This window comes from Muscardinus avellanarius (assembly GCF_963383645.1).
Source record: "Muscardinus avellanarius genome assembly, chromosome: 14".
Taxonomy (NCBI): domain Eukaryota; kingdom Metazoa; phylum Chordata; class Mammalia; order Rodentia; family Gliridae; genus Muscardinus; species Muscardinus avellanarius.
In genome coordinates this window covers 75,060,464-75,088,166 of record NC_137800.1, presented here as the reverse complement: position 1 = coordinate 75,088,166, position 27,703 = coordinate 75,060,464, and the positions used below count along the sequence as shown (strand labels likewise).

Genomic DNA, 27,703 nt, shown 5'->3' with positions numbered 1-27,703 from the left:
GAGAGCTCACTTCTTCAGAGGAGGGTACAGAATTCCACAAGTCTCTGTTCTTGAACTCTGCAGAAGACCCAAGTATTCGCCACATAATCAGTGATTTATCTCAGATGACAGATTTCTGGTTTCACCTGGTTGCTACCTTCTTCCGCATGTAATTAGCCCACGAGAACCAGTGAGTGTTTAGTAAGCATTCATGAATTCCTCTGGTTCGCTTTGCCAAAAGAGTCCTTGGCGGCCGGATCTGTGGCGTTGACAGGGACCCTCGTTTGCATCCCAGGCCATCTTGTTCTCTGGTATTGATTTCCTCTGCGTAAAAGTGGTGTTCCTCATCCCCGCTCCTGACCGAGTCCCACTGGGGATGGAGCTTCCCTCGGGGCCGCACGATCCTGCTCTGAGGCCGGGGCTGAGGCGCTGGTACCCGGACAGTGCTCACGGTCTCCCCTCTGCCTAGGTGGCTTCCCGTTGGTAAGCCTGTCTGCCTGGTGGTCGTCCCCCTGGTGGTCCTACCTGAAGATTCTCTTTCCTCTCCTGTGGTTCCAGACGGAGCTCCTCCACAAGCGCTGGGACAGAGGTTTCTAGCTGGCTGGCATCAGCTCGAGGGGCTTGGCTGGGGTTCGCAGTGCTGCGGTCTGCTGCTCGTGCTACACGCTTTGGCAAAATCTAATTAGCACAGTTGGGGAGAAGCTGAGGTTCCCTGCCTGACAGAGGCGTCCCGTATTCTCTCTGGGCTTTTCTTTTTCATAGTACTGGGGATCAAACCCAGAGTCTCTCCCATGCTAGGCAAGCACTCTACCCCTGCGCTATATCCTCAGCCCTTTGGATTTTTTATTTTGAGGCAGGGCCTCCCTAAATTGCCCAGGCTGGCCTTGAACCTGCGATTCTCTTGCCTTGGCCTCCCCAAGTGGCTGAGATTACAGGCGGGCACCACCATACCTGGCTACGTATTCTGTATTCTCTGTGTGTGTGTGTGTGTGTGTGTGTGTGTGTGTGTGTGTGTGTGTGTGTGTGTGGTACTGAAGATAGAGCCCAGGGGCATTCTACCTCTGAGCTACACCCCAAGCCTACATGTATTTTTATTGTTGTTATTATTTTGAAACAGGATCTTACTAAGTTGCTGGGGGCCTTGTTAAGTTGCTGAGGCTGACCTCAAACCTTGGATCTTCCTGTCTCAGCCTCCCAAGTACCTGGATTACAGGCGTGCACCACCACACCTGATTATGTAGTCTATACTCTTTTATTTATTTATTTATTTAGTGTGTGTGTGTGTGTGTGTGTGTGTGTGTGTGTGTGTCCCAAGTACTGGGATTACAGGTGTGCACCACCATGCCCAACTTGTACTGTGGATGCTTGATTGAGGAATATTTCTTCCAGTTATGACCCCTCCAGGTCTCAACTCCCCTGTCTTCCAAGTAATTGAAATCTGATAGGTGTTCTTTCCCCTGTGAATCTAACAGCACAGAAAAGGATTATGGGTATTCCTGCTACTGTTGCTAATGGCCTTATTGCTATACTACAGTTCAGGGCAGAAGTGCTTCCAGATACAGACACAGCTCCTTTATCCCAGTAATAGACTGGAATAATATTTCATGAGTCTCTAGAGTAAATGCTGATCTAAAACCCAATTCATTTGAATTTAAAGTAAAAGAAAACCTAGTATCTATGAAGAATGGCACCTTCTTCCCAAGGGTCCCAGATAGGAATTAAACCCTCATCTCTGTTCCCAATTTCAGTGGTGGCTACTGTTAGAAATAAATTTCCATGGCATTGTAAGAAAAGACACACGTTTGAAAGTGGCTCAGCAAGGAATTTTACTTTTTGAAAAAAGGGATCCTGCCACCTGTAAAGTTAGGTAGTCAGGAACAATCTGGTGGAAAACTGGTTATTTTATTTTCAGTGGGAGACTTCTATTGTTGGGAGCCTGAGCCACGCAATCTTTATGCCATTGGCTGAAGAGGGTGCTAAGGGAGAGGTTGGCACTTAAAATTTCTAGGAAATGCTACCTTTACAAAATATATAAGTGCACACAAGGTTACACAATGGTAGTTTTACAAATTGGAGCTGAAGTCAAGCTGTTCTTTTGATTGAAAAGATCTAAGTATATTCTCATACTAGCTCTAATGTAAAGAAAATGAAGGTGCTGGCAAAGGTCATAGAGCCAGTTTATCCCATCTAAGATTAAAGGTGCTTTTCTCCCTAAGGATCTACTCTCCTTTAGTTCAGTATTTTAGATATCTTGGTGGGAATTAATTTTAATACTCTTTCATACATATCTAGTTCCCTACCAGCACCCCTATCACCACCATCCTCTCTTTTCCATTCTCTGGGTGATAGATTAACTGAGCTCAATTCCTAGTAACCTAACAGGGGAAGCATAAACTAATGAAGCACAGAGTGCGGGGCGTGGTGGCACAACCCTGTAATCCCAGTACTTGGGAGGCTGAGACTAGTGGGTCACAGGTTCAAGGCCAGTGTCAGCAACTTAGCAAGGCCCTTAGCAACTTAGACCCTGTTTTGAAGTAAGAAATAGAATAGGGCTATGTGTATAGCTCAGAAGTAGGATGCCCCTGGGCTCCATCCCAAGAACCACCCAAAAAAAAAAAAAAAAAACTATGCCCCTCTAAATTTCTTCCTGAAAGACTCTTTGGTACCTTGGCCTTAGGCACTAGACTCACTGAATTTTAAAGCAGTTCATTTAAAGGAAAGAAAGAAAGTGGGCTGGGATGTACAGTGGCACGGAATTTGCCTGTCAAGCACGGGGCTTTGAGTTCATTCCCAGCACCAAAAGCAAAAAAAAAAAAAGCTTTAAAATTTAAAAAAAGAAAAAAGTGATGGGGGAAAAATAAATCTGGACAATCTCTTGATACTTCATTCGGTCACTAGAGAGCAGGCCAAGTGGTCTTTAGCTTTAGTCCTGGACCACATCAGAGTCAGACTGACTTGTGGATTAGGGCGGTCCGTTTACACAGATGCCGCAAGCCGGGCATGGTGGCGCAAGCCTGTAATCCCAGTACTTGGAGGCTGAGTCACAAGGATCGCAGGTTCAAGGGTGGCTTCAGCAATGTAGTGACTCTCAGCAACCTAGAGAGACCTTGTTTCCACACTAGTGATGGGGTCAGAGATAAAACAGAAACCCAGCCCCCGGCCTCACCAGGGTTACAAATGAGTCATAGGAGTGTGAACCCTGAGGTGGGGCTTGCCAGTGTGCCAGGGGGAGCAGAGGAAGATGTGCCAAGCCGCTATCCCATCTGCATAGTGATTCGTGGTCACTGGTGAAGCCTGCCAAGCAGCGGCTGTTATGTGTTGTGGCACCTGCGGGCACCGTTTAAACACCTCAGTCATATGGTCTCTGCTTCAGTTAGGAACACTGGGTGAGATCCCTCTGCCTCAGCCATCTGGGATCCTGGGTGTTTCTATACCACCAACAAGTGGAAATGTGGATTTAAAACCTTATTCAGCCGGGCGTGGTGGCGCACGCTTGTAAATCCCCGTGCTTGGAAGGCAGAGATGGGAGGATCACGCAGGTTTGAAGCCAGCCTCGCTAGCTTAAGAGACCCTGTTTCCAAATAAAAATATAAAATGGGTCTGGGAGTATAGCCCAGAGGTAGAAGGGTTTCCAGGAACCCCAGTACCACCAAAAAACAAGACAAAAAAAAAAAAACCGCAAAAAAAAAAAAAGCCCACCTTATTCATTCAATGTCTCTTAGGAAAATCCCTATACTGCAATTTCTTTTTGAAGCTTAAAAAAGAGAGAATCTGCTCTTTAGCTGGGCATAGAGCCGTGCACCTATAATCCTATTACTTGGGGAGGCTGAGACCAGAGAATCGCAGATTTGAAACCAATATGGGTTGACTTAGCAAGACTCTAATTCAAAGTAAAACTAAAGGTCTGAGAGGGAGCTCAGAGGTAGAACGCCCCAGGGTTCAGTCTCCAGTGCTGTGGGGGGTGGGGGAGGCATCTGCCCTTTAACAGAGAACGGATCCTAAGCAAAACATTGGAGATAAGAACACTACATTAATTTATTTACCAAGTTAATGTCCTACCCCAGCCAATTAGTCAGCAACTTACCTGGGTTTAAACCTGCCTCTGTCGCTTATTAGCTATGTGATCTTAAGTCAGCTACTAAAACTTTCTGAGTCCCAAATTCCTCTTTAAAGTCGAGATGATGTCCACCACGGGTCTGTGGCAAGCTTCCATGAAATGGCGCATGCAAAGGACCGAAGTCCTCGAGATGTAACCAAGAGAGTGATCATTGTCACTGCGGCCGTCAGTTCTATTAAAACAACTCACCCATGCTGAGCATATCTTGTGGTTTTTCTTTTAAAGTGCTTCTTTTTGTTTTATATTACTTAACTTGTTATTTAAGTTAGCATGTTGTCTTTTTCTCTTACTGCTAATATAGAAAACTAGTGTGATTCACATATTTATTTCATAAATCGATGGGGTATTTTGGAAAAGTCAGCCCATAGCCATAATCAGGTCATATAAAAATTCCTCCTGAGTCCCTTTAATTTCTGATTTCTTTCTGGTAATTAAACTGAGGACAAATGCCTGGGAGAACAGCACAAGTAGCACAGACTAGCGAGCAAACGTGTGAATGTGCAGGGGAGAAATTACAGCACCAGCTCTCCTAGAACTGCACCTCCTCTTGGTCAGGTACTTCTGGGAAATCTGCACTGTGGCGGTGATTACGTCTATCCTCTGGATGTTCTAGCGTACTGCTTCCCGCCGTCAGCTCGTGTAGCGATGTCCTCGACTTCTACCTATGGTCAGGGTCTTAGTCTCTCTGCATGACATCCAGCTCTTTGGTCACTATCAAACTAATGTCCTACCTAGCCAATTTTCTCTGTAGAGTCCAGTCCCATCAGCGCTGCAGCCACTTCTGGTCATCACAGTGGCTCCTTTGAGCAGGATCTGTTAGCACATCTATCCCTGTCACCCACACTTGTGGCTGCAAGCTCCAGATCTGGACCAAAAACATGTCAGAAGCAAGTTTTGCCATTTTTGCATATTAATTGCCTTTTTATATGTTAGCACCTGAGAGATCACCCTATCATATACTCAATCTATATTTTCAAACATCTATAATGAATTTTAAGTCTCTTCAGATCTTAGAAAAATTCAAGAATGAGACTTGTTTAAAAAAATCATAAGCCCTTTGTCTTATATCCAAATTGATGTTAAATGGGCATATAAATCAACTACTATAAAGATCAAATCACCTTGATATCTTTCCAAAAGAATTCAAGTTCGACTACTATAGTTCAAATACTGTAGGGATACATACATGCCCAGGTTTATAACAGCACATACTCACAATGGCTCAATTACAGAACCAACCTAGGTGCACATCAACAGATGGATAGATAAAGAAAGTGTGGTAAGAACCAGGCGTGGTGGCGCACGCTTGTAATCCCAGCATTTGGGACGCTGAGACAGGAAGGTCACAGTTCGCAGACAGTCTCAGCTACTTACTTAGTGAGGCCCTTTGCAACTCAGTGAGACCCTGTTTCAAAATAAAGAATAAAAAATAGAGCTGGGATGTAGCTCCAAGGCCCCTAGGTCCCATACCTAGTACAAAGAAAGAAAGAAAGAAAGAAAGAAAGAAAGAAAGAAAGAAAGAAAGAAAGAAAGAAAGAAAGAAAGAAAGAAAGAAATTGTGGTATATATACACAATGGAACTTTACTCAGCCTTAGTAAAAATCAAAATGAGGTTCTATCCTCAGTGCTGCAAAAAAAAAATTTTTTTCTCAGGATATGCAAACTTTTCAGATTCAATCAAGAAGTTACTCGAGTCATTGAGGAACTAGTAAGGTTTTAGAAGATGTCTTTATTGTTTCCCTTTGGTAAGAACATGTAGATAAAATACATGTAGATAAAATACATGTAAATAAAAGTATCAGCCACTATTCACATTGTACCTATACTTTCTGTTAGGCTAAAACTCCATGGGTGAAGTCATAGGCACAGGAAGCATGGAGTTTATAATAAAGAATGTTGTATATTTTGTTATTATTTCTAAACGACTTGCTACATTGCTTTATATCAATATAGTTGAAAATAAACATATTTTAAAAATCAAAATGGTATCATTTGCAGAAAAATGAGCGGAACTAGAGAATATTATGCTAAGTGAGTTTGGCCAGTCTCAGAAAGTCAGTGGTTATGTGTTTTCCCTCACGTGTGGAAGCTAGAATGAAAATAGAAAAGGAAAGGAGCTCCAGTCAAATGAGGTGAGAACCCAGTGGAATAGGAAGGGGACGGGAGACAGAGGCGGGGAGGGGAGACGAGGCTTGGGGAAGCGAAGAGTTCAAAGAAGGTCGTGTTCATCACGAAGGGATTACGGCCAATGTCACTAACACGTATGGGGAGGAGGAAGCGGGAGTGTTATGGGACGCATAGTGCTGTGTGCATGTACGTATGTAGCGCTTTGAATCTTAATAGGAGGTATAGTCACAATGCACCAGTAAAAGCTTAAAACACATATGCACACAAAGCCAAGTCAGACGTGCTTTTTCTTAATGGAGTTGTCCTAGATGTACGAAAGTCTTCTCCGTGGGTAAGATCACATTCCCTTTCCCTCCACCACCTGCTGGGAAAATAATGAACTATCTGAAAGTGATGTATCTGAACTTTAGCAAAGCCCATCAAATTTGGGAAAGTAACATAGAGGGTGTGGAGAATGGGTACCTATGGGGCATTTATCTAGAATGTCCATAGAAAGGAAAATGAGAGAAATTCATCCATGCGCCCTTGGGCATCTCACAGCAAGCCTGTTAGCAGGCTCGATTCTGGGGCAGGTGATGTTCTTGCTGGGAGAAGCCCTAACAGTCTGCCATGCTTGGTCGGATGCCCGCCGTAGCCCTCTCTGAAGACACCTTGCCTTGTCTCTTGGCTCGCCAGACCCAGTTCAAAATGTGGTTCAGGTCCTGGAGAAGCAATACCTGGAAGAGAAGAGGAGCGCCTTGGAGGAGCAGCGGCTCATGTACGAGCGGGAGCTGGAGCAACTCCGCCAGCAGCTCTCGCCCGAGAGGCAGCCCCCAACCAGTGGCCCCGACCGCCTGGCCTACAGCAGCCAGACGGCCCAGCAGAAGGTGACCCAGTGGGCAGAAGAGAGGTAAGAACGGGTACGGGGTGACCTGGAGCCAAGCTGCGGGGCCGTGGGCTTTGAGGCCGCGGCCCTAAGGGGGCCAGCCTTGCAGAGAAGGAAATGGTCATCTCACACCTGGTTTTTTGGCCACTGGATGCTCTTCTCAAAGATGTTGTCTGTCCTAAACATGTTCAATGCAATTAGCCTTTAAGGTTTACCCTTCAGCAAAAAGGGTGCCAGATTAGAAGTCTCAGATTGCTAGGTGTAAAAATAGACAAAGTTTGATTCATTCGTTAACAAGAAAAAGCATTTTTTAATTTCTTACCTGATTTCCTTTCAATTCTACTTAACTTCAGGGTGAAATAATCTACTAAAAGTGAATTTTCAGGCTTTATGACTTTGAAATAATTATATCAGCCAGGTGTTTTAGTGCATGCCTGTAATTCTAGTACTTGAAAGGCTGAGACAGAAGGATCACAGGTTCAAGGACAGCCTCAACAATACAGCAAGACTCTCAGCAACCTAGCAAGACCTTATTCTAAAACAAAAAAATAAAAAGGGCTAGGGGTATAGCTCAGAGATGGAATCGATGCCCCTGGGTTCAATCCCCAGTACAAAAAAAATATATGTATATATGTATTCAGCAGATCTCTCAAAGGAGGTAATAATTAAAGTAATGACCACCACAATAAGGACAATAAATTATTACTTCCGTTGTGTTCTCAACACAGTCTCAGAATGGTGCTGATTTTATTTAATAATCTTAACAGCATCTGTGCCCTAGGAGCTATTATTACTACTTGTAAATTGGGCAGTTTGCTTAAACGTCCTGCCAGATAACCTATCTAGAATATAAAAAGACCAGAGTTTGAACCCAGGTCTTTGTAATTCCATTAATAACCACTGCATTGTCATATTAATTAACAATGATTATAAAGGCCGCACCTGATATTTACAGAGCATTCACCATGCTCCAGAGACCCAGTTCTTTGCCTTTGGTCCTCTCATCTTCACACCTGCTACCATATTTTACCATTGTTCACTCCCATTTTACACCTAAAGAAACTGGGGCTGAGCTGGGCATGGTGGCGCACGCTAGTAATCCCAGCATTTGGGAGGCTGAGAACGGAGGATCACGGTTCAAGGACAGCCTCAGCTGCTTAGTGAGGCCATTTGCAACTCCGTGCGACTCTGTTTCAAAATAAAGAATAAAAAATAGGGCTGGGGGTGTGGCTCAGAGGTAGAATGCCCCTGGGTTCTATCCCCAGTACCACAAGAAAAGGAAGAAGGAAGGAAGAAAAGAAAGAAGGAAGGAAGGAAAGAAAGAGAGGAAAAGCACAGCCAGGGAGATGGTCCCTGAGAGTCGAAGGGGGAGCCCTACCTTGCATTAAAACCCTTCTGGTAATAATGCAATTTTGTTCAACATCGGGAAGTCCAAGAATTTCTGTAGAGATTTGTTTTCTATTTTCTTGACTAGGAAATATGTTTCAGGAGGCAGGGAATCTATCTTTTTCCTTGGAATATCCCAAATGCCTAGAACTGTGCTGTCACAGGGCAGCTACTTAGTAGACAGATCATCTTGATTGTGTGAATTTATTGAAGTGACTGGCAGGTTGTGATTGTCTCGTGGGCTGAGAGCACAGTAAACTTGATGATTGCTGAGTGGGAGATAAACCCACTCAGTGTAGTGTAGAGATGTAGAGGCTTCCGCGAAGATTTTCACTCAGAAAGAAGGATTGCAAGCGAGTTTGAAAAGCTAAGCTGGAACTGGCAGAAAGCAGGGAAGAGAACATTTATCTTCTCTTTTCACTTTTCTCCTCCTCTTCTTCTTCTTCTTCTTCTCCTTCTCCTTCTCCTTTTCCTTCTCCTTCTCCTCCTCCTCCTCCTCCTTCTCCTCCTTCTCCTGCTCCCTCCTCCTCCTCCTCCTCTTCTTCTTCTTCTCCTTCTCCTTCTCCTCCTCCTCCTTCTCCTCCTCCTCCTGCTCCCTCCTCCTCCTCCCTCCTCCTCCTCCTCCTCCTCTTCTTCTTCTTCTTCTTCTTCTTCTTCTTCTTCTTCTTCTTCTTCTTCTTCTTCTTCTTCTTCTTCTCTCTTTCTCCCTTAATTTGCAGTGGGAAGTGAAAAGCTGAGTTGGATTGGCAGAAAGAAAAGGATCTCTCTCTCTCTCTCTCTCTCTCTCTCTCTCTCTCTCTCTCCTCCCTCTCCCTCTCTCCCTTCCTCCCTCCCTCCCTCCCTCCCTTCCTCTCTCTTTGCAGTGAGAGGTGCTGGGGATTAAACTCAGAGCCTTGCCACACACTAAGTATGCATTCTACCACCGAGTTGTAGCCCAGCAACAATAGGAGGGCATTCTGGGTGGGCAGGTTGGCATAAATAGGAAGCGATGAAGAAAAGTCAGATCAGTTAGGAGTTGCCCGATAACCACTTTGTTTGGATGATTTCTAGAGGAAAGGGAGATGAAATCTAAAACTACTATGGAATGTAAGAGCCCTATAGACGTAAGTGTTCCGGCTTTATCCTCTGAAAAAAGAGGATCTTTTGCTAGATTTTGAACCAAGAATGGCCCGAGGAAGGCAGGAGACTAGGGACCTGAAAAAACAGAGAGACTTAGGAGATATTTCAAAGGAAGAGCCAACAGGGCTTTGGATATTGTGGAGAAAGAGAAGAGTACGCTTACTGAAAGTATTAATCTGCATGACTGAAAAAATGGTAATATCACTTAGGGAGACTGCTGTCCTTCTGTCTCTCTGTGAGCACCTTGCAGTGCCTCTGCTATCGTTTCTGAGCTGATGAGAAATGGAGTCAGGGTTTGGATTTGTGAGCTCATCTTCTTCCTATGAAGTAAGGATAGGAGTATATAAGAAATGGAAAAGAGAAGGTATATGGGTAAAGCATAGTGCAGTTGCTAGACTGGGTTATCTTTGAACCCAGATTTAAAAGTGAAATGCTTAAGCACTTTTTTATTTTATGCAATGGGAGTGTGTGTGTGTGTGTGTGTGTGTGTGTGTGTGTGTGTGTTACCAGGGATAGAACTAAGGGGCAGTCTACTGTGAAGTTACAACCCCAGCCCTATGTTTTATGCTTTATTTTGAAACAGGGTCTCACTAGTTGCAAAGAACCTCACAAAGTAGCTGAGGGTGTCCACAAACTGAAGCAGTTTCTCACTAGGTTGATGAGAGTCTCTCTACTTGCTGAGGCTTTCCGCAAACTTGCAATCCTCCTGTCTCAGCTTCCCAAGTAATGAGACTACAAAAGTGTGCCACCAGGCCCAGCTTACTGTTAGCTTTTAAGCTCTCACCTGCCACGTCCCCCCCCCCGCACTGCAATGTTTTCTCTCTCCCTCTCTCTCTCTCTCTCTCTCTGTACTGGGGGTGGAACCCAGGGGCTTTCAACCCCTGGGCTATACTCCCAGACCTATTTTATACTTTATTTGGAAACGGTCTCACTGAGTTGATGAGAGCCTCACTAAGTAGCTTAGGCTGGCTTTGAACCTGTGCCATCCTCCTATCTCAGCCTCCCAAGAGCAGGGATTACAAACATGCACCACCATGCCCGGGAAGGTTTCTTTATTTTATTTTCTGAATCTCAAATCAAATCAAAATCTGGTACCTTTTTTTTTTTTTTTTTTTTTTTTTTTTTTCGGTGGTGGTACTGGGGGTGGAACCCAGGGGCATTCTACCTCCGGACTATACTCCCAGACCTATTTTTCTATATTTTTATTTGGAAACAGGATCTCTTAAGCCAGTTAAGGCTGGCTTCAAACCTGCACCCTCCTCCTGTCTCAGCCTCCCAAGTGCGGGGATTACAAGCGTGCACCACCATTCATCTAATGTTTTAAATGTAGATCATCTAATACTTTAAAAAGTACCAGATTTTAGCCGGAGACAGTATTAAAAAAAAAAAAAAAAGTATAAAATAGGTCTGGGAGCCAGGTGTGGTGGCGCACGCTTGTAATTCCCGTGCTTGAGAGGCTGAGACAGGAGGATCATGCAGGTTCAAAGCCAGCCTCAGCTACTTAGTGAGGTTCTCAGCAACTTAGTGAGACCCTGTTTCCAAATTAAAAAAAATATAAATGGGTCTGGGAGTATAGCCCAGAGGTAGAAAGCCTCTGGGTTCCACCCCAGTACCACCACCAAAAAAAAAAAAAAAAATAGGTCTGGGAGTGTAGCCTGGAGGTAGAAGGGTTTTCAGGGACTCCAGTACCACCATATATATATAACATTAGATGAGCCAAGCATGGTGGCGTGCACTTGTAATCCCAGTACTTGGGAGGCTGAGACAGGAGGATCGCCCAGGTTTGAAGCTAACCTCAGCTATTTAGTGAGACTCACAGCAACTTAATGAGACTCTGTTTCCAAATAAAATATAAAATAGGTCTAGGTGTGTAACCTAGAGGTAGAAGGCCCCTGGGTTTCATCCCTAGTACCACACACACAAAAAGAAAAAACCAAAAACACAAAGCATTAGCTGATCCTGTGTGTGCGCGTGCACACTGAACCCAAAGCCTGGCTTGCACATATTAAGCAAGTGCTGTATCAGTGAGCTATACCTCTGTCCCTAAAACCTAGCTTTTAATTAAGTTACTATTAAAACTACAATTTTGCTCCTCAGCAGTGGTTCTCAGTAGCAATCCATCTGTGAGCAGGAGGGGAGTTTCACGTAACTTGAAATAAGTTGAAAAATTTTGCCTGAAAGGAGAGAGAGAGTGAGTGAGTGAGTGTGTGTGTGTGTGTGTGTGTGTGTGTGTGTGTGTGTATGTGTGTGTGTTGAACCCAAGGACATTCTACCCCTGAGAGTGTGTGTGTGTGTGTGTGTGTGTGTGTGTGTGTGTGTGTGTGTGTTGAACCCAAGGACATTCCACCCCTGAGCCTCACCCCCCAGGTGAATTTATTTTCTATCTTGAAACAGGGCCCTACCAAGTTGCTGAGGCTGCCCTTGAACCTGTGACCCTCCTGTCTCAGCCTCCCATGTACTGGGATTACAATTATGTGCCACCACACCTGGCCACTTTCTCCCATTTCTAACGAGACTGCTCACTCAGAACAGGACCGCCGCTTCCTTTTCGGTGTGCCCATTTTCTTTTCTGCGACCCCATAGGGATGAGCTCTTCCGGCAGAGCCTGGCAAAGCTACGCGAGCAGCTAGTGAAAGCTAACACCTTGGTGCGGGAAGCGAACTTCCTAGCTGAGGAGATGAGCAAACTCACTGACTACCAAGTGACTCTTCAGATCCCTGCCGCCAACCTCAGTGCCAACAGGAAGGTAAGCGCCGCCCTCAAGACAGTGAGAGCAGGGCGCGGCCGAGTCAGCGCCAAGGCTCACCTCAAGGCCAGGCTGGGCAGCTGGATGTGAGCCCAGGGGTTTATTCTTCTTAAGTTTTCCTGTCTTCTGTACTTTGTCCTGTAAGAGGGCTATGAAGCAAAGGCCATAGAGAGGTTAGTAAGCCGGACGTGGTGGCACACGTTTATGATCCCAGAACTTGAGAGGCTGAGATGGGAGGATCTCGGTTTGTGGACAGCTTCAGCTACTTAGTGAGGCCCTTTGCAACTCAGTGAGACCCTGTTTCAAAATAAAGAATAAAAAATAGGCTAGGGGTATAGCTCAGAGGTAGAATGCCCCTGGGTTCCATCCCCAGTACCTTAAGGAAAAAAGAGGATCATACTGTTTCTCATAGATGAGTTTTGCAATCAAGAAAGAAGTCTGGGCGTGGTGGTGCACGCTTGTAATCCCCGTGCTTGAGAGGCTGAGACAGGAGGATCGCGCAGGTTCCAAGCCAGCCTCACTGGCTTAAGAGACCCTGTTTCCAAATAAAAATATAAAATAGGTTTGGGAGCGTAGCCCGGAGGTAGAAGGGCTTCCAGGAACTCCAGTACCACCACACCAAAAAAAAAAAAAAGAAGAAGAAGAAGAAGCTACAATGAGATTGATTTTTGTCTGGGTTCTTTATTATGCAGAGAGGGGCAATAGTGAGCGAACCAGCTATTCAAGTGAGGAGGAAAGGCAAGAGCACCCAAGTCTGGACCATCGAGAAGCTGGAGAATAAATTAATCGACATGAGAGACCTTTATCAGGAATGGAAGGAAAACATTCCCGAGGTAAGAGAGACAGAGCGTAAAGGAGTCTAGGTCATGCTAAATGCAAAGACCATAAATGATTTATCCCTGGGAGCAAGCGCGCGTGCGCTCACACACACACTGAGTCAGTGATACTTTGAACATATACATTAGGAAAACAAAGTAAAATGATCTCGCAAAGGGTGTCGAGTTGCACCGGTAGCAGAGCGTGTGATTTGCACTGCCTGGAACTGACAGAGAACCTGCTGTCGATTCCCTCTCGGCTTCACTGCTGCTGCGTCCCAAGTGGCACGAAGCGGAACGACGTCTGTTTATGCTGTTTTGTCAAGAGGCCAGCTTGGCTGGAGTGAACGAGGATTTCCTGTTCTTACAGCATACGTTCGTGTGCCCCCGGCCTTGGCAGTGGCTGGGCAGATTTCTGAATAATATTAGTGCACATAATCCAATTTTGGGGGGCATTCATCATAGAAAAAGAAAAGACTTGGCGAGAGTGATGAGGCAAATCACAGGGACTGAAATGGATAATGTCCCGGGCGGGTGCCGTAGGGAAGACCAGGCGGGAACTGGAATCCACCCAGCGGCCCGAGTTCCCCAGCAACCAGGGCCATCTCGAATGCCGATTTTTTTTTTTAATTGGTGCATTATAGTCATACACCTTAATGGAATATAAGATAGTAGAGACATACATGCACACATCACTCAGCCCTTCCCCAATTCCCAACCCCTCCCCCTCCCCCATTCTCACGTTCGGCTTAGTGGTTGACTTTCATGTGTTTGTGAATGTACATCATGTACATTAGCGAATTTCCTTCTCCCCCTCCCGTCATTCCCAGTTGGGTTGCCTTATTTGCTCATCTGTGGTTTCTCCTCTTTCATCTAGGGTTCTTCTTGTGACCCTTTTCCTCCCTAGCATCCACATATTAGGGCGAGCATCTTGTGTAGTTCCATAAGTGCTTCCTTTAAGGTTTTTTTTTTTTTTTTTCTTTCCGGGCGTGATGGCACGCACTTGTAATCCCAGCATTTGAGAGGTGCAGATCAGAGGATCATGGTTTGCGGCCAGCCTCAGCTACTTACTGAGGCCCTTTGCAACTCAGTGAGACCCTGCTTCAAAATAAAGAATAAAAAGTAGAGCTGAGGGTATACCTCAGAGGTAAAATGCCCCTGGGTTCCATCCCTAGTACTGGAAAAAAAAAACCAACATTTTTTATTTCTTGCCGGGCATGGTGGTGCACACATGTGATCCCAGCATTCGGGAGGCAGAGACAGGAGGATCGCAGTTCATGGTTCGTGGACAGCTTCAGCTACTTAGTGAGGCCTTTTGCAACTCAGTGGGACCCTGTTTCAAATAAATAAATAAATAAATAAATAAATAAATAAATAAATAAATAAATAAAAAGACTAAAAAATAGGACTGAGGGTGTAGCTCAGAGGTACAATACCCCTGGGTTCCATCCCTAGTACCGCAAAATAAATACATAAATAAATGAATAAATAAATATTTTTTCTTAATGCTCATTTTATTTTTTTTAATTTTTTATTGAACATAAATGGTATACATTTAAACTATACTTGATGCCCTCTCCCCCCTCCCTCCCCTGCTTTCCCTTCCCCCCTCCCAACAATGATTGTCCCGGGTAACCATGCCATATTCATAATTTTACACATATTCAGATGTGGACCCTCATTAATCAAGTTCAGCCTTCCTCCTCCTCTATCTTTCCATTCAAGCTTTGCTGGTATTTCCCCTCCATTATCTGGAGTACCACTGGTATCCTCTAGGTTCCCTAGTTTGGGCATATTAGAGGAAACATATGTACCTTCTCCTTCTGTGCTTGGCTGGTCTCACTTAACATAATGCTCTCCAGGACTTTCCATCTTCTTGCAAATGTTATGATTTTGTTCTTCTTTATGGCTGAGTAGAATTCCATTGTGTGTATTTCCCAGAGTTTTGAAATCCATTCATCTGTTGATGGGGACCTGGGTTGGTTCCATATTTTGGCTATTACAAATTGTGCTGCTATGAACATAGGTATGCATATGTTGCTATAGTTCTCTGAATTCAACCCTTTTGGAAAAATACCCAGGAGTGGTAGAGCTGGATCGTATGGTGGATCTATTCCTAGCTTTCTTAGGAATCTCCACACAGATCTCCATAGTGGCTGAACTAGTTTGCATTCCCACCAACAGTGTAAACGAGTTCCTCTTTCCCCACATCCTCGCCAGCATTTGTTGTTATTTGATTTCTTTATGCTTGCCACTCTGACTGGGGTTAGATGGAATCTCAGTGTAGTTTTGATTTGCATCTCCCTGATGGCCAATGATGTAGAGCATCTTTTCATGTATCTATTGGCTCTTTGTATCTCTTCTTTTGTGAAGTGTCTATTTAGTTCATTCGCTCATTTCTTGATTGGGTTGTTTGCTTTGCTAGTGTAGATTCTTTTGAGCTCTTTGTATATTCTGGATATTAGTCCCCTATCAGAGTGGTGGCTGGTAAAGATCTTTTCCCATTCTGTAGACTTCCTCTTTAAGTTATTGATGGTTTTCTTTGATGAGAAGAAACTTTTAAGTTTGATGCTATCCCACTTGTTAATTCTTGCTTTAATTTCCTGAGCTTTGGAGGTTTTGTTGAGGAAAGTTACTGCCTATGCCAATATGTTGTAGTGTTGAGCCTATGCTCTCCTCTACTAACTTCACAGTCTCAGGTCTAATTTCTAAGTCTTTGATCCATCTTGAGTTGATTCCTGTGCATGGTGAGATATAGGAGTTTAGATTCATCTTTTTACAAATGGATAGCCAGTTCTCCCAGCACCATTTGTTGAAAAGGCTGTCTTTTCTCCAGCGTATGAGTTTGGCCCCTTTGTCAAAGATTAATTGACTAAAGATGTGTGGGTTTGTTTCTGTATCTTCTATTCTAATCCACTGGTCAGTATATCTGTTATTGTGCCAGTACCATGCTGTTTTTACTACTATTGCTCTATAGTATAGTTTGAAGTCTGGGATTGTGATGCCTCCTGCCTGGTTCTTGTTGCTGAGAATTACTTTGGCTATTCTGGGTCTTTTCTTTCTCCATATAAAGTTCATGATTGATTTTTCTAGGTCTCTGAAGAATGTCGCTGGTATAAATAAATAAATAAATAAATATTTTTTCTTAATGCTCATTTTAAATAATATGATTTAAGTTGGTATCTTGTGTTCTACTCACCCCCACCCCCACCTACTGGCCCTTTGTCCTGCTCAGGCAAAGCGACTGTATGGGAAACGAGGCGACCCTTTTTACGAAGCCCAAGAGAATCACAACCTGATCGGTGTGGCCAACGTGTTCTTGGAGTGCCTCTTCTGCGAGGTGAAGCTTCAGTACGCGGTGCCCATCATCAGCCAGCAGGGGGAGGTAAGTGAGGCCGGCCTCGGAGACCCGGGTTCCGTTGAGAAGCCGTGGGAGTGACCACTGGCTCCGTGCTCTTTTCGTTAATAATAATAACTGGCATCGGTAGAAACTATCAATATTAAGTCATGTTCTTAAAAGATAAGTACAGCGAGCGCATCTTATCTGGGTGGTTCACAAGGTTTTCTGTTGTTTTAATCAACCTGGAAACCTTTAGGGAACCTGATGCAGCTCTGTGCCCTACATTAGTTCTCATTGTAAAGGTCTTCTCACTTTTGGAAGGCACTCTAGTCCATTCCTGGCCCCTCAGGGATTTTTACAAGATGGTAAAACTTGGGGGCATTATTTTGAAAATTATTCAAGAAAACAAGTTTTAAAGCCCTTTGTTATTCCCCTTTAAACTCTCGTAATTTAGATATGTAGATATGTTGGCCTTACAAATACATCGGCCTTATGTCTGCCTAAGGCATTTCAGAAAATATCCAAGTTCAAGTCAATTCATTCCTTCCCTTCCCTCCCTTCCTTCCTTTTCCCTTCCTTCCTTCCCTTTCTCCTTCCTCTCTTATGTGTGGTACAGAGGATTGAACCCAAAGACGTTCCACCTCTAAGCTACAGCCCCAGCCCTATTTTATTTATTTATTAACACATACTTTGTGGTACTGGGGATTGAACCCAGAGGCATTCTACCTCCAAATTGTATTCCCAGCCTGATTTTATTTCTTATTTGGAAACTGGGTCTTGCTAAGTTGCTGAGGCTGGCTTTGAGCCTACAGTCCTCCTGTCTCTGCCTCCCAAGTACTGGATTACAAAGGTGTGCCACCACAACTGGCTTATTTTTTATTTTGAAACAGGTTCAAGGACAGCCTCAGCAGCGTAGCAAGACTCTCAGAAACCGAGTGAGACCCTGTTTCAAAACAAACAAAGAAAGGGCTAGGGGTATAATTCTGAGGTAGAATGTCCCAGGTTCAATCCCCATTGCCACAAAAAATAGTTAATTAATAAATAATATAAGAGTATAAAAATAAATTTAAGATAAATTTTAAAAGACTTAACCAATATCAAATATATACAAACACACACAGAAGACATGTGTGTGTGTGTGTGTGTGTGTGTGTGTGTGTGTGTGTGTGTATAACATAAATATACATATATATCCAACTCTCAGAAAAACTTTTTTTTTTCTTTGAGGTACTGGGGATGGAACCCAGGGGCAATCTACCTTCGAGCTATACCCCCAGCCCTATTTTTTTATTCTTTTTTTTTTTTAACTCAGGGGCATTCGATCTCTAAGATACATCCCCTGCCCTGTTTTTTATTCTTTATTTTGAAACAGGGTCTCACTGAGTTGCAAAGGGCCTCACTAAGTAGCTGAGGCTGTCCTCAGACCACAAACCTCTGGCCTCAGCCTCCCAAATGCTGGGATTACAAGCGTGCGCCACCACAGCCAGCTCAAAAATAGCATTTGAACTTCTATATTCTGACTGATTAGTGTTCCTTCCTTTCTCTGCCCCTTTACTATTTCCTCTGTATTTGTCTCACTTATCAAGTATCCTCAACTACTTCCTCTTGGCTCCTTGGTGCAGGAGACAGTTGCTGTGTAGAAGTTGGGTCTGAGCTCCCTTTAAAAATAACCTTTCCCAGCTGGGCATAATGGCACATGCTTTAATCTTAGTTCTTGGGAGGCTGAGACAGAAGGATTGCAGGTTCAGTGACAGCCTCAGCAAGTAGTGAGATTCTCATCCATCTAGCAAGACCCTGTTTCAAAATAAAAATAAGATATGGGCAAGGGTGTACCTCAGAGGTAGAGTGCCACTGAGTTCAACAACAACAACAACAATAACAACAACAACAACAACAACAGAACATAGCCTTTCCTGTCAAAACAACTATCACCTTCACAGCTACAGTTATAACCTGAAACCATGCTGTGAAAAATATTGCAGCAGCCATGCGTGGTTGCACACGCTTATAATCCCAGCATTTGGGAGGCCGAGATGGGAGGATCCGAGTTGCAGCAAGCCTCAGCTACTACTTAGTGAGGCCCTCAGCAACTCAGTGAGACCCTGTTTTAAAATAAATAACAAAGCCAGGCGTGGTGGCACACCCTTGTAATCCCCGAGCTTGGGAGGTGGAGACAGGAGGATCGCGCAGGTTTGAAGCCAGCTGCACTGGCTTAAGAGACCCTGTTTCTAAATAAAAACTATAAAATAGGTCTGGGAGTGTAGCCTGGAAGTAGAAGGGTTTTCAGGAACCCCAGTACTACACACACACAAAAAAAGAACAAAAAATAGGGCTGGGCGTATTGCTTGGAGGTAGAATGCCCCCGGGTTCCATCCCCAGTACCTCAAGAAAAAGAAAGAAAGAAAGAAAGAAAGAAAGAAAGAAAGAAAGAAAGAAAGAAAGAAAGAAAGAAAGAAAGAAAGAAAGAAAGAAAGAGAAAGAGAGAAACAAGAAAGAAAGAAAGAAAGGAAAGAAAGAAAGAAAGAAAGAAAGAAAGAAAGAAAGAAAGAAAGAAAGAAAGTAAGTTCAGCCAGCTAAAAACCACCAAGCTGCAAAGGTCAAGATAATCCCCATCTCTAACTCAGTTCTGTGCAAGTGGTGGGTCTAAGAGGAGCATTGTTCAGGCAGCTCCTGTCCAGAGACCCTCCAATGCAGTGAGAAAGTTAAAAAACAGCTTTAAAGGACTGTCTCTTTCCACATGGCTTTCTTCTTGCTGTTCCTCCTGCAGCAGGTCTGGGCTCACCTCCCAACAGAGCCCCACTTCATTCCGTCCAGCCCCAGTCAGTAGGAGTCACATGCCTTTCTCTCTGCCACGAGCCCGGGGACCACATCGCTTTAGAAGCAAGTGTTTACCACCCTTCCCGGCACCATCTGTCTCAGCAAGTATCTGCTGAGTGGATGTATTTTGTCTCTGTCTGAACATCTCTGTGTTGTAGCACCTAGTTTGCACAATTATTGGATTTTGTTTTTGTTTTTTACTTTCCTGTTTTTCTCCCCTTGAACATGAGTCCCCTGACAGTAGCACCCATATTTTTATTTCACTGTTCCACTGTGGTAGTTGTTGACCCAATGCATAATTTAGTGACGCATTTGATGGGGTGAATGAATGCGTCAGTACATAGACAGACACGACAAATATTTAGTTCCAGGTAGAATAGAAGAGCTGCCTTTAAGTTGCTAGTGGGCTTTCTTGAAGGAAAAAAAAAAAAAAAGATAAGACTGAAAATGTTTCCAAAAGGTAAGTTTCAAGGAGACACATTTAGCTCAGAGCAAGGCCAGACGATGGAGGGCAAGACATGGGCCCTGGGCCTGCCGGCCCGTTGCTGGAGGTGCCGAGCAATAGCAGTTGTACTGAGCATTTCCATCCCGGTCACTGTTGCCATAAGTCGCCTTTTAACGCCAAGGTGCCCTGGTCCCCGCCCCCAGGTCGCAGGGCGTCTCCACGTGGAGGTGATGCGCCTCACGGGAGCCGTGCCGGAGCGCGTGGTGGAGGACGACTCCTCAGAGAACTCGAGCGAGAGCGGGAGCCTTGAGGTGGTGGACAGCAGCGGAGAAGTCATCCACCGCGTCAGAAAGCTCACGTGCCGGGTGAGAGGGCCGGGACGGGGAGGCCCCTAGAGGGGACCTTTTGCAATGCCAAATGGATTGACAGGAGTTTTTCATCTAAGATAGTAAAAATTATTTTGATGATAGATACACTGTGAACAGCATTTTATCCAGAAGCATAGCACACTCTCTGATAACAGTTGTGTAAAATTCCAAGAGCATATACACATACACACATATGCATGTATGTATATATGCATACATACACACACAGCCTCCCTGAGTGTCCATGGAATACATGGTGTTCCAGGGTACACTGTAGGTACCAAAATTCTCAGATGCTCAAGTCCCTTATATAAAATAAAGTAATATTTCAACATACCCTACACACATCCTCTTGCACACTTTAATCTCTACATCACTTATAATGTGTAATGCAATGTAAACAATGTGTAAATAGTAGTGGTACTGTATTGTTTAGGGTTTAATACTTGTAATTAGGGATTAATCCCAGTACTTGGGACACTGAGACCAGAAGATCACAGGTTCGGGGCCAGTATCAGCAACTTAGACCCGTTTCAAAATAAAAAAATAAAATAAGTCTAGGGGTGTAACTCAGGAGTGGAATACCCCTAGGTTCAGCCTCTAGTACTAAAGAAAGGGAAAAAGTCTATATTTGTTCAACAAAGGCATAATATTTTTTTCAAACATTTTCAATCTGCTTTATATCCAGAAATATGTCAGACCAACTATGTATTTGGCATAGAGGGAGTGTATGTTGCTTAGTGAATTATGTCTTTGTAGTAAAAGTTACATCTATGTCAGAAACTCAGTCAATAGGAAGATTTTACAGGGGCGTGTGCGCTTATTGTCAAGTTTAGATATTGTCAGTCAAGAATTACTGAGCAGATTTCAGTATCAATAGAACCCTTAATGAAATAGTGTCAGATGTTTTTATTTATTTATTTTGTCAGATATTTTTAGATGTCAAACAGACGGCTGATTTATTTCATCGCCTACTCTTACCTTTGAGATAAGTAAAATAAGAATGTACAGTTTATCATTTCCTTTATGAGAGTTATATTTGCATTTTTCTGTATCTTCAGGTAAAAATCAAAGAGGCCACAGGGCTGCCCTTAAGCCTCTCGAACTTTGTCTTCTGTCAATACACATTCTGGGACCAGTGTGAGTCCACGGTGGCTGCCCCGGTGGTGGACCCGGATGTGCCTTCCCCGCAGTCTAAGGATGCCCAGTACACAGTGACCTTCTCTCACTGTAAGGTACAGACGCCAATGCAGAGTGACCTACAGAGCTGGGGGTGGCTCATGCCCGAGGCTCTGGGATCAATCCCCAGCACCACAAAAATAAAAAAATCCACAAAGTGAACTACGTGGGGGTCAGTCGAGTTGGGTGAAGTTTTAAAAATCACTTGAGCCGGGCGTGGTGGCGCATATTTGTAATCCCAGTACTTGGGAGGCTGAGAAAGGAGGATTGTAAGTTCACGCTGCTAGCCTCAGCAACTTAGTGAGTTCCTGTTTCAAAATAAGAAGTAAAGCCAGGTGTGGTAGTGCACACTTGTAATCCCAGTACTTGGGAGGCTGAGAATGGAGAATCGCACAGGTTCAAAGTCAACCTCAGTTACTGAGTGAGGCTCTCAGCAATTTAGTGAGACCCTGTTTTAAAATAAAATATAAAATAGATCAGAGGCAAGAGCTGGGCATGGTGGCACATGCTTGTAATCACAGCATTTGGGAAACTGAGATAGGAGGATCACGGCTCATGGCCAGCCTCAGCAAATAATTAGCGAGGTCCTTAGCAACTCAGTGAGACCTTGTTTCAAAATAAAGAATTAAAAATAGGGCTGGGGGAATAACTCAGAGGTAGAATGCCCCTGAATTCCATCCCCAGTACATAGCCCAGAGGTTAGGGACATAGCCCAGAGGTAGAAACCCCTGAGTTTCATTGCCAGGACTACAAAAAAAAAGGGGGAGGGGTGGGGGGGGCTGGGGGTATTGCTTAGAGGCAAAAGCCCCAATACAAAAAATAAAGTCTACTTGAAAATAACCAGGAATGGTGGTGCATGCTTGTAATCCCAGTATGGGGGAGGCTGACACAGGAGGATCATGGTTCAAGGCCAGCCTGAGCAACTTAGTTAAGATATTTCAAAATAAAAGAGAAAATGGAACCGGAGAGTATAGCTCAGAGATAGAATTCCCCTGAGTTCAGTCACCCATCACACACACACACACACACACACACACACACACACACACCACAATCATGATTTTTTTTTTTTTTTTTTTGGGTGGTACTGGGGTTCCTGGAAGCCCTTCTACCTCGGGCTACACTCCCAGACCTATTTTTACATTTTTTATTTGGAAACAGGGTCTCCTAAGCGCTCACGCGACTGGCTTCGAACCTGCGCGATCCTCCTGTCTCTGCCTCCCAAGCACAGGGATTACAAGCATGCGCCACCACGCCTGGCGATCTTATTGGATTTTTAACCCCAAAATGTACTTCATTACAAATCTAAATAATTTAAAATAATAAATATCTGCGTCGGGCATGGTGGTACTTGGGAGGTACTTGGAAGGACAAAACAGGAGGACCACAGTTTCAAGGACAGTCCCTGAAAGTAGTGACACTCTTACCAACCTAGTAAGACCCTGATTCAAAATAAAAACAAAATAGAGCTGGGGTGTGGCTTGGAGGTAGAATGTGTCTGGCTTCAACCCCCAGTACCAAAAAAAAAAAAAAAAGAAAAGAAAAGAAAAGAAATGAGAGTCATAAAGCGACTCCACCTGGGGGTCTCCACTTGAGACTCCACAGACAGGCTAACCCAAAGAAAAGGGGCTGCGTTCCTGGCCCCCTGCATGATTCTGGGTGGCCCGCCGTGCTTCTCAGCCGCTTTGGTATTTCCACACAGTCCTGGTGTTTTAGAGGAAGGAACCGAGGCAGGAGAACTAAAAAGCCAGAGTGCAGAGCGTGAAAATGGCGACAGAGAATGTAATTTCATCCTGAGTCTCCCAGTCTGGGGCAGAGAGCAGCCCATGAGTTAGTCCGTGCACCAAGAGCCAGAGAATCCGCACTGCCTTGTGCCATTAACAGCAAGCGCTTTGACTTTGGTTTTTGTTTTTGCTTGTTTGTTGAGGTACTGGGGATTAAACCCAAAGGCATTCTACTTCTGAGCTACACCCACAGCCCTAATTTATTTTTTAGTTTGAAACAAGAAATTGCTGAGACTGTCCTCATACCTACAATCCTCCTGTCTCAGCCTCCCAAGTACTGGGATTATAGGCGTGTGCCACCTAGCCTGGCTAGCACTTTGACTCCAGTTTCCTTATTTATCAGGAAAGCAGTCGAATTAAATTGCCTCCCAATTTCCATCCTAGATCTAATATTCTGTGTTTTTCTTTGGCTCTCTACAATGCAGAAGAGATGGGTTTAAATGCGAAATTGGGCTAAAATCCTACAAAGCGACTCCATTTGGGGCATTGTCCAAGCTGCTAATGTATAATTCTTGTACTCTCCTCACTCCTGCTTATCCCAGGACTATGTGGTGAACGTCACGGAGGAATTCCTGGAATTCATTTCAGATGGAGCATTGGCGATTGAAGTGTGGGGCCATCGGTGTGCCGGGAATGGCAGCTCCATCTGGGAAGTGGATTCTCTTCATGCTAAGACAAGGACATTGCATGACAGGTTTGTACTTGGCTGCGACCCTGAGACAGGACTCAGTACCAGCACTTGAGCAGCAATTAAGATTGCAGACGTTGCAGGGCATGGTGGTGCAAGCTTGTAATCCCAGCGCTTGGGAGGCTGAGACAGGAGGATTGCACAGGTTTGAAGCCAGCCTCAGCTACTTAGTGAGACCCTGTTTCCAAATAAAATATAAAATAGGTCTGGGAGTGTAGCCCGGAAGTAGAAAGCCTCTGGGTTCCACCCCTAGTACCACCAAAAAAAAAAAAAAAGATTGCAGACGTTAACTGGACGTGGTGGGAGACACTTGTAATCCCAGCATTCGGGAGGCTGAGACGGAAGGATCGAGGTTCACAGACAGCCTCAGCTACTTAGCAAGGCTATTCACAACTCTGTGAGTCCCAGTTTCAACAATTAAAAAAAAAAAAAGACTAAAAAAATAGCTGAGGGTGTAACTCAGAGATACAAAACCTCTGGGTAGAATGCCCATAAATCTCGAAAGCATTATGCCAAAGAAAGAAGGCAGAAACAAGAGCGTCCAGAACACATGACTCCATTTATATGAAGTGTTGGAACCAGAGAACTAAACCGTGAACTCCACCTTCAAGAGAGGTGCAGGATTGGTGGGGAGGGGCAGGAGGGCTCTCTCCAGGTGAGAATGGGTGAGTCACATGGGTGTGGGCATCTGTCAAAGCTCATCAAAATCTACACGTGAGATCCGAGCATGTGGCTGCCTATAAGGAATATCTCAGCCAGGCACATTTGAGGACCCTGTACCACAGGGTTGTTTGAGAGTCAAAGAACTGACAGGTGCTCGGTGAACGGGGGCTCGTTACTCTCCCCTGCGGCCTCACTGGACCGTGACACGGTTGCTTGCTGGGGTGTGCTTTTGCAGGTGGAATGAAGTCACGCGGAGAATAGAAATGTGGATCTCCATATTGGAGCTCAGCGAGCTCGGGGAGTATGCCGCCGTGGAGCTGCATCAGGCCAAAGACGTCAACACGGGCGGCGTCTTTCAGCTCAGACAGGTGTGCGGTCTCTCCCTTGTTTGTGTTTCATGTTCAGCGTTAATGATGCTTTTTAGGAGGATTTTTCTAACTATTTGCATCTCCGTTCCCAAATGCTTTTCCCTTCCCGTTCCCAATCCTGGGGCTCACCTCCTCCTGCCACACCACCCGCTCAGGGGCATTCGCGTAGGGTGCAAGTCACGGTGAAGCCCGTCCAGCACTCGGGGACGCTGCCGCTCATGGTCGAAGCAATCCTGTCAGTATCTATTGGCTGCGTGACTGCCAGGTCCACCAAACTCCAAAGAGGGCTGGACAGCTACCAGGTAAGACAAACGGATCTGGAATAGCACTCAACAGAGACTGGGTGGGGGCTGGGGACATCACTCTGGTAGAGCACTCGCCCTCACGTGCAGGACACTGGGTTGCAGCCGTAGCATCGCAAAAAAAAATCAGTCAGTACAGAAGTAAAGAAGTTGGTGATCCGTGATGGGGTCCTAATTGGGAATATAACAGAACCCCTTGTCTTAACCGCATATATTTCCCTGATTCATATTTCCATCTGTCACTTTTTTCTAGATTTAAAATACTATGTTTTAAACCGGGCATGGTGACGCATGCTTATACTCTCAGTATTTGGGAAGCTGAGACAGGAGGATCACAGTTCGAGACAGCCTCAGCTACTACTTAGTGAGGCCCTTTGCAACTGAGTGAGACTCTGTTTCAAAATAAAGAATAAACAAATAAGGCTGGGGATGTAGCTCAAAGGTAGAATGCCCCTGGGTTCTCTCCCCAGTACCGCAAAAAAAAAAAAAAAAACTATGTTTTCTTAGTATAAAGTTAATATAATTTTATTTATAAGCTCACACATATTAAAGCCATAGTCATCATTTATTTTAGGCAAGTTTTACTTTTATAGTTGGTCCAAAATAGTTTGGACATTAGAAACTATGTTTTCTTAGTATAAAGTTAATAATAATTTTATTTATAAACCTGCACATATTAAAGCCATAGTCATCATTTATATTAGGCAAGTTTTACTTTTTGATCGAAAATAGTTTGGATGTTTGGTGTTGCTGCCTGGCCTGATCCAGTTTAATTAATATCACAAAATTGCTCCCATACACCACCATGAAGAACCGGTTCTTTGAAAGCTTTACTACTTATTTTAAAAAATTATGTTGGGCTTAGTGGTGCACGTTTGTAATCCCAGTAATTGGGAGGCTGAGACAAGAGGATCACAGGTTCGTAGCCAGCCTCAGCTACTTAGTGAGGCCCCCTGCAACTTAGACCCTGTTTCAAAATAAAACATAGGTCTGTGGGTGTGGCTCGGCAGTAGAATGCCCCTGGGTTCAATCCCCAGTTCTGAAAAAAAAAAAAATTATAAATCTGTTCCCCTGGTAATTTCTGTGCAATAAGTCACCACTTCCTGAATCTTATATTCTCATTTTAAAAATATAAATATGAAACCCATGAGAATTGATCTCCATATTGCCAGTCAGACCTCTTTAGCAGTCCATGAAAATGAACTTTAAAATCAAGGACTTGCCAGGTGTGCTGGTGCACATCTGTAATCTCAGTATGTGGGAGGCAGAGACAGGAAAATCGCAGGTTCTACACCAGCCTCCTTAATTTAGCAGGACTCTCAGCAACCTAGTGAGACCCTGTTTCAAAATAAATAATAAAAATGGCTGAGGGTGTAGCTTGGTGCTAGAATGCCCTTGGCTTCAATCCTTAATATATGTGAATTTATAAGTTAGGTTATTATTGACACTTAAGAAATCTTTCAAACCTATGAAAAATAAATGATTGGTGGATGGATGGATGGATGGATGGATGGATGGATGGATGGATGGATGGAAAGAATTAGGGCCTTGCCCCCACCACACACAGCTTGAAAGAATGCCGTGCTATGCTGTGTCCCCATTTACCTCCAGATTCGAGTTAGGGACCAGAAAGAACGTGCAGTCTGGCTCCCTCCCTGTCCTGTCCTAGGCAGCACCCTCTTGTTAGGGAGAAAATGTTTCTCCTGTGTTTCTCTGAGTCTCAGCATATGCCCAGCCAGTCTTCAATTTCCACACCAGCCTCATTTTGGCTTTAGAGCAGGAAGGCTAAAAAAGTTTTCTGAAAGCTAAAAATCAGTGCAGACTATCGAGCTCTAAGGGAGACTTAGCCCAATGGTCTAAGGGACACACACGGCCTTCCCTCTCCTGGACCCTAACTCCCCCCACTTCTCCAGGTCTGTGTGTGCCTCATTTCAAGTGTCAGCCAAGGTGCAAGGACCAGGCCTGCTGTGTTCTGGGGTGGCTTCTGCACCAGACTTGTGCGTTCACAGCCTGAGAGCAGAGAATCAAATCACGTTGTTATCATCTCAGTTCTGTCAGCTTCTGGGGTGGCTTCTGGGTTTGGTAGAAAGAGCCAGTGGTAGCCAGGCTTGGTGGTGCAGCACGCCTGCAATCCCAGTACTTGGGAGGCCGAGATAGGAGGATTGCAGGTTTGACTGATTGCAGCAACTTAGCAACTCTCCACAACTTAATGAGACCCTCTTTCAAAATAAAAAATGGCTAGTGATATAGCTTGGAAAAGAATGCCCCTGGTTTCAAGCCCAGGTACCAAAAAAATAAAATATCAGTCTTTCCCTAATATGCCCTTTAAGAACACAGTACCTGGATTGAGGGCACATCTCAGTAATAGAGTATATGCTTAGTGTGTGGGGGGCCTGGGATCAGTCCCCAGCAAAACACACACACACACACACACACACACACACACACACGGTACTGGCCATATATTTTCAAACTGGTCATTTTAAAGGCTTTTCCCCTTCTTTGCTGCCAGGCCCAAGGTCATATTTACCAATTTTTGTTGTTGTTGGCATAATACTTTAGAATTATTCTAATGCAGAAGTCAGTACAGAACAG

At 44.5% G+C, this 27,703-nt stretch overlaps 1 protein-coding gene across 1 annotated transcript in view; it reads left to right on the top strand.

Annotated features, from left to right (window-relative positions):
* Positions 1–27,703, top strand: part of KIF13A (kinesin family member 13A) — a gene marked incomplete at both ends in the record, with an annotated part of 250,691 nt that overhangs the window by 145,398 nt on the left and 77,590 nt on the right. Inside the window, 10 exons of the mRNA XM_080710284.1 lie at positions 449–568; positions 6,899–7,112; positions 12,177–12,339; positions 13,032–13,172; positions 16,390–16,539; positions 19,960–20,121; positions 21,186–21,359; positions 23,630–23,781; positions 24,674–24,806; positions 24,962–25,108. Of these exons, the coding sequence (XP_080566410.1) occupies positions 449–568; positions 6,899–7,112; positions 12,177–12,339; positions 13,032–13,172; positions 16,390–16,539; positions 19,960–20,121; positions 21,186–21,359; positions 23,630–23,781; positions 24,674–24,806; positions 24,962–25,108 (1,556 nt within the window). The remainder of the gene's footprint in view (positions 1–448; positions 569–6,898; positions 7,113–12,176; positions 12,340–13,031; positions 13,173–16,389; positions 16,540–19,959; positions 20,122–21,185; positions 21,360–23,629; positions 23,782–24,673; positions 24,807–24,961; positions 25,109–27,703) is intronic.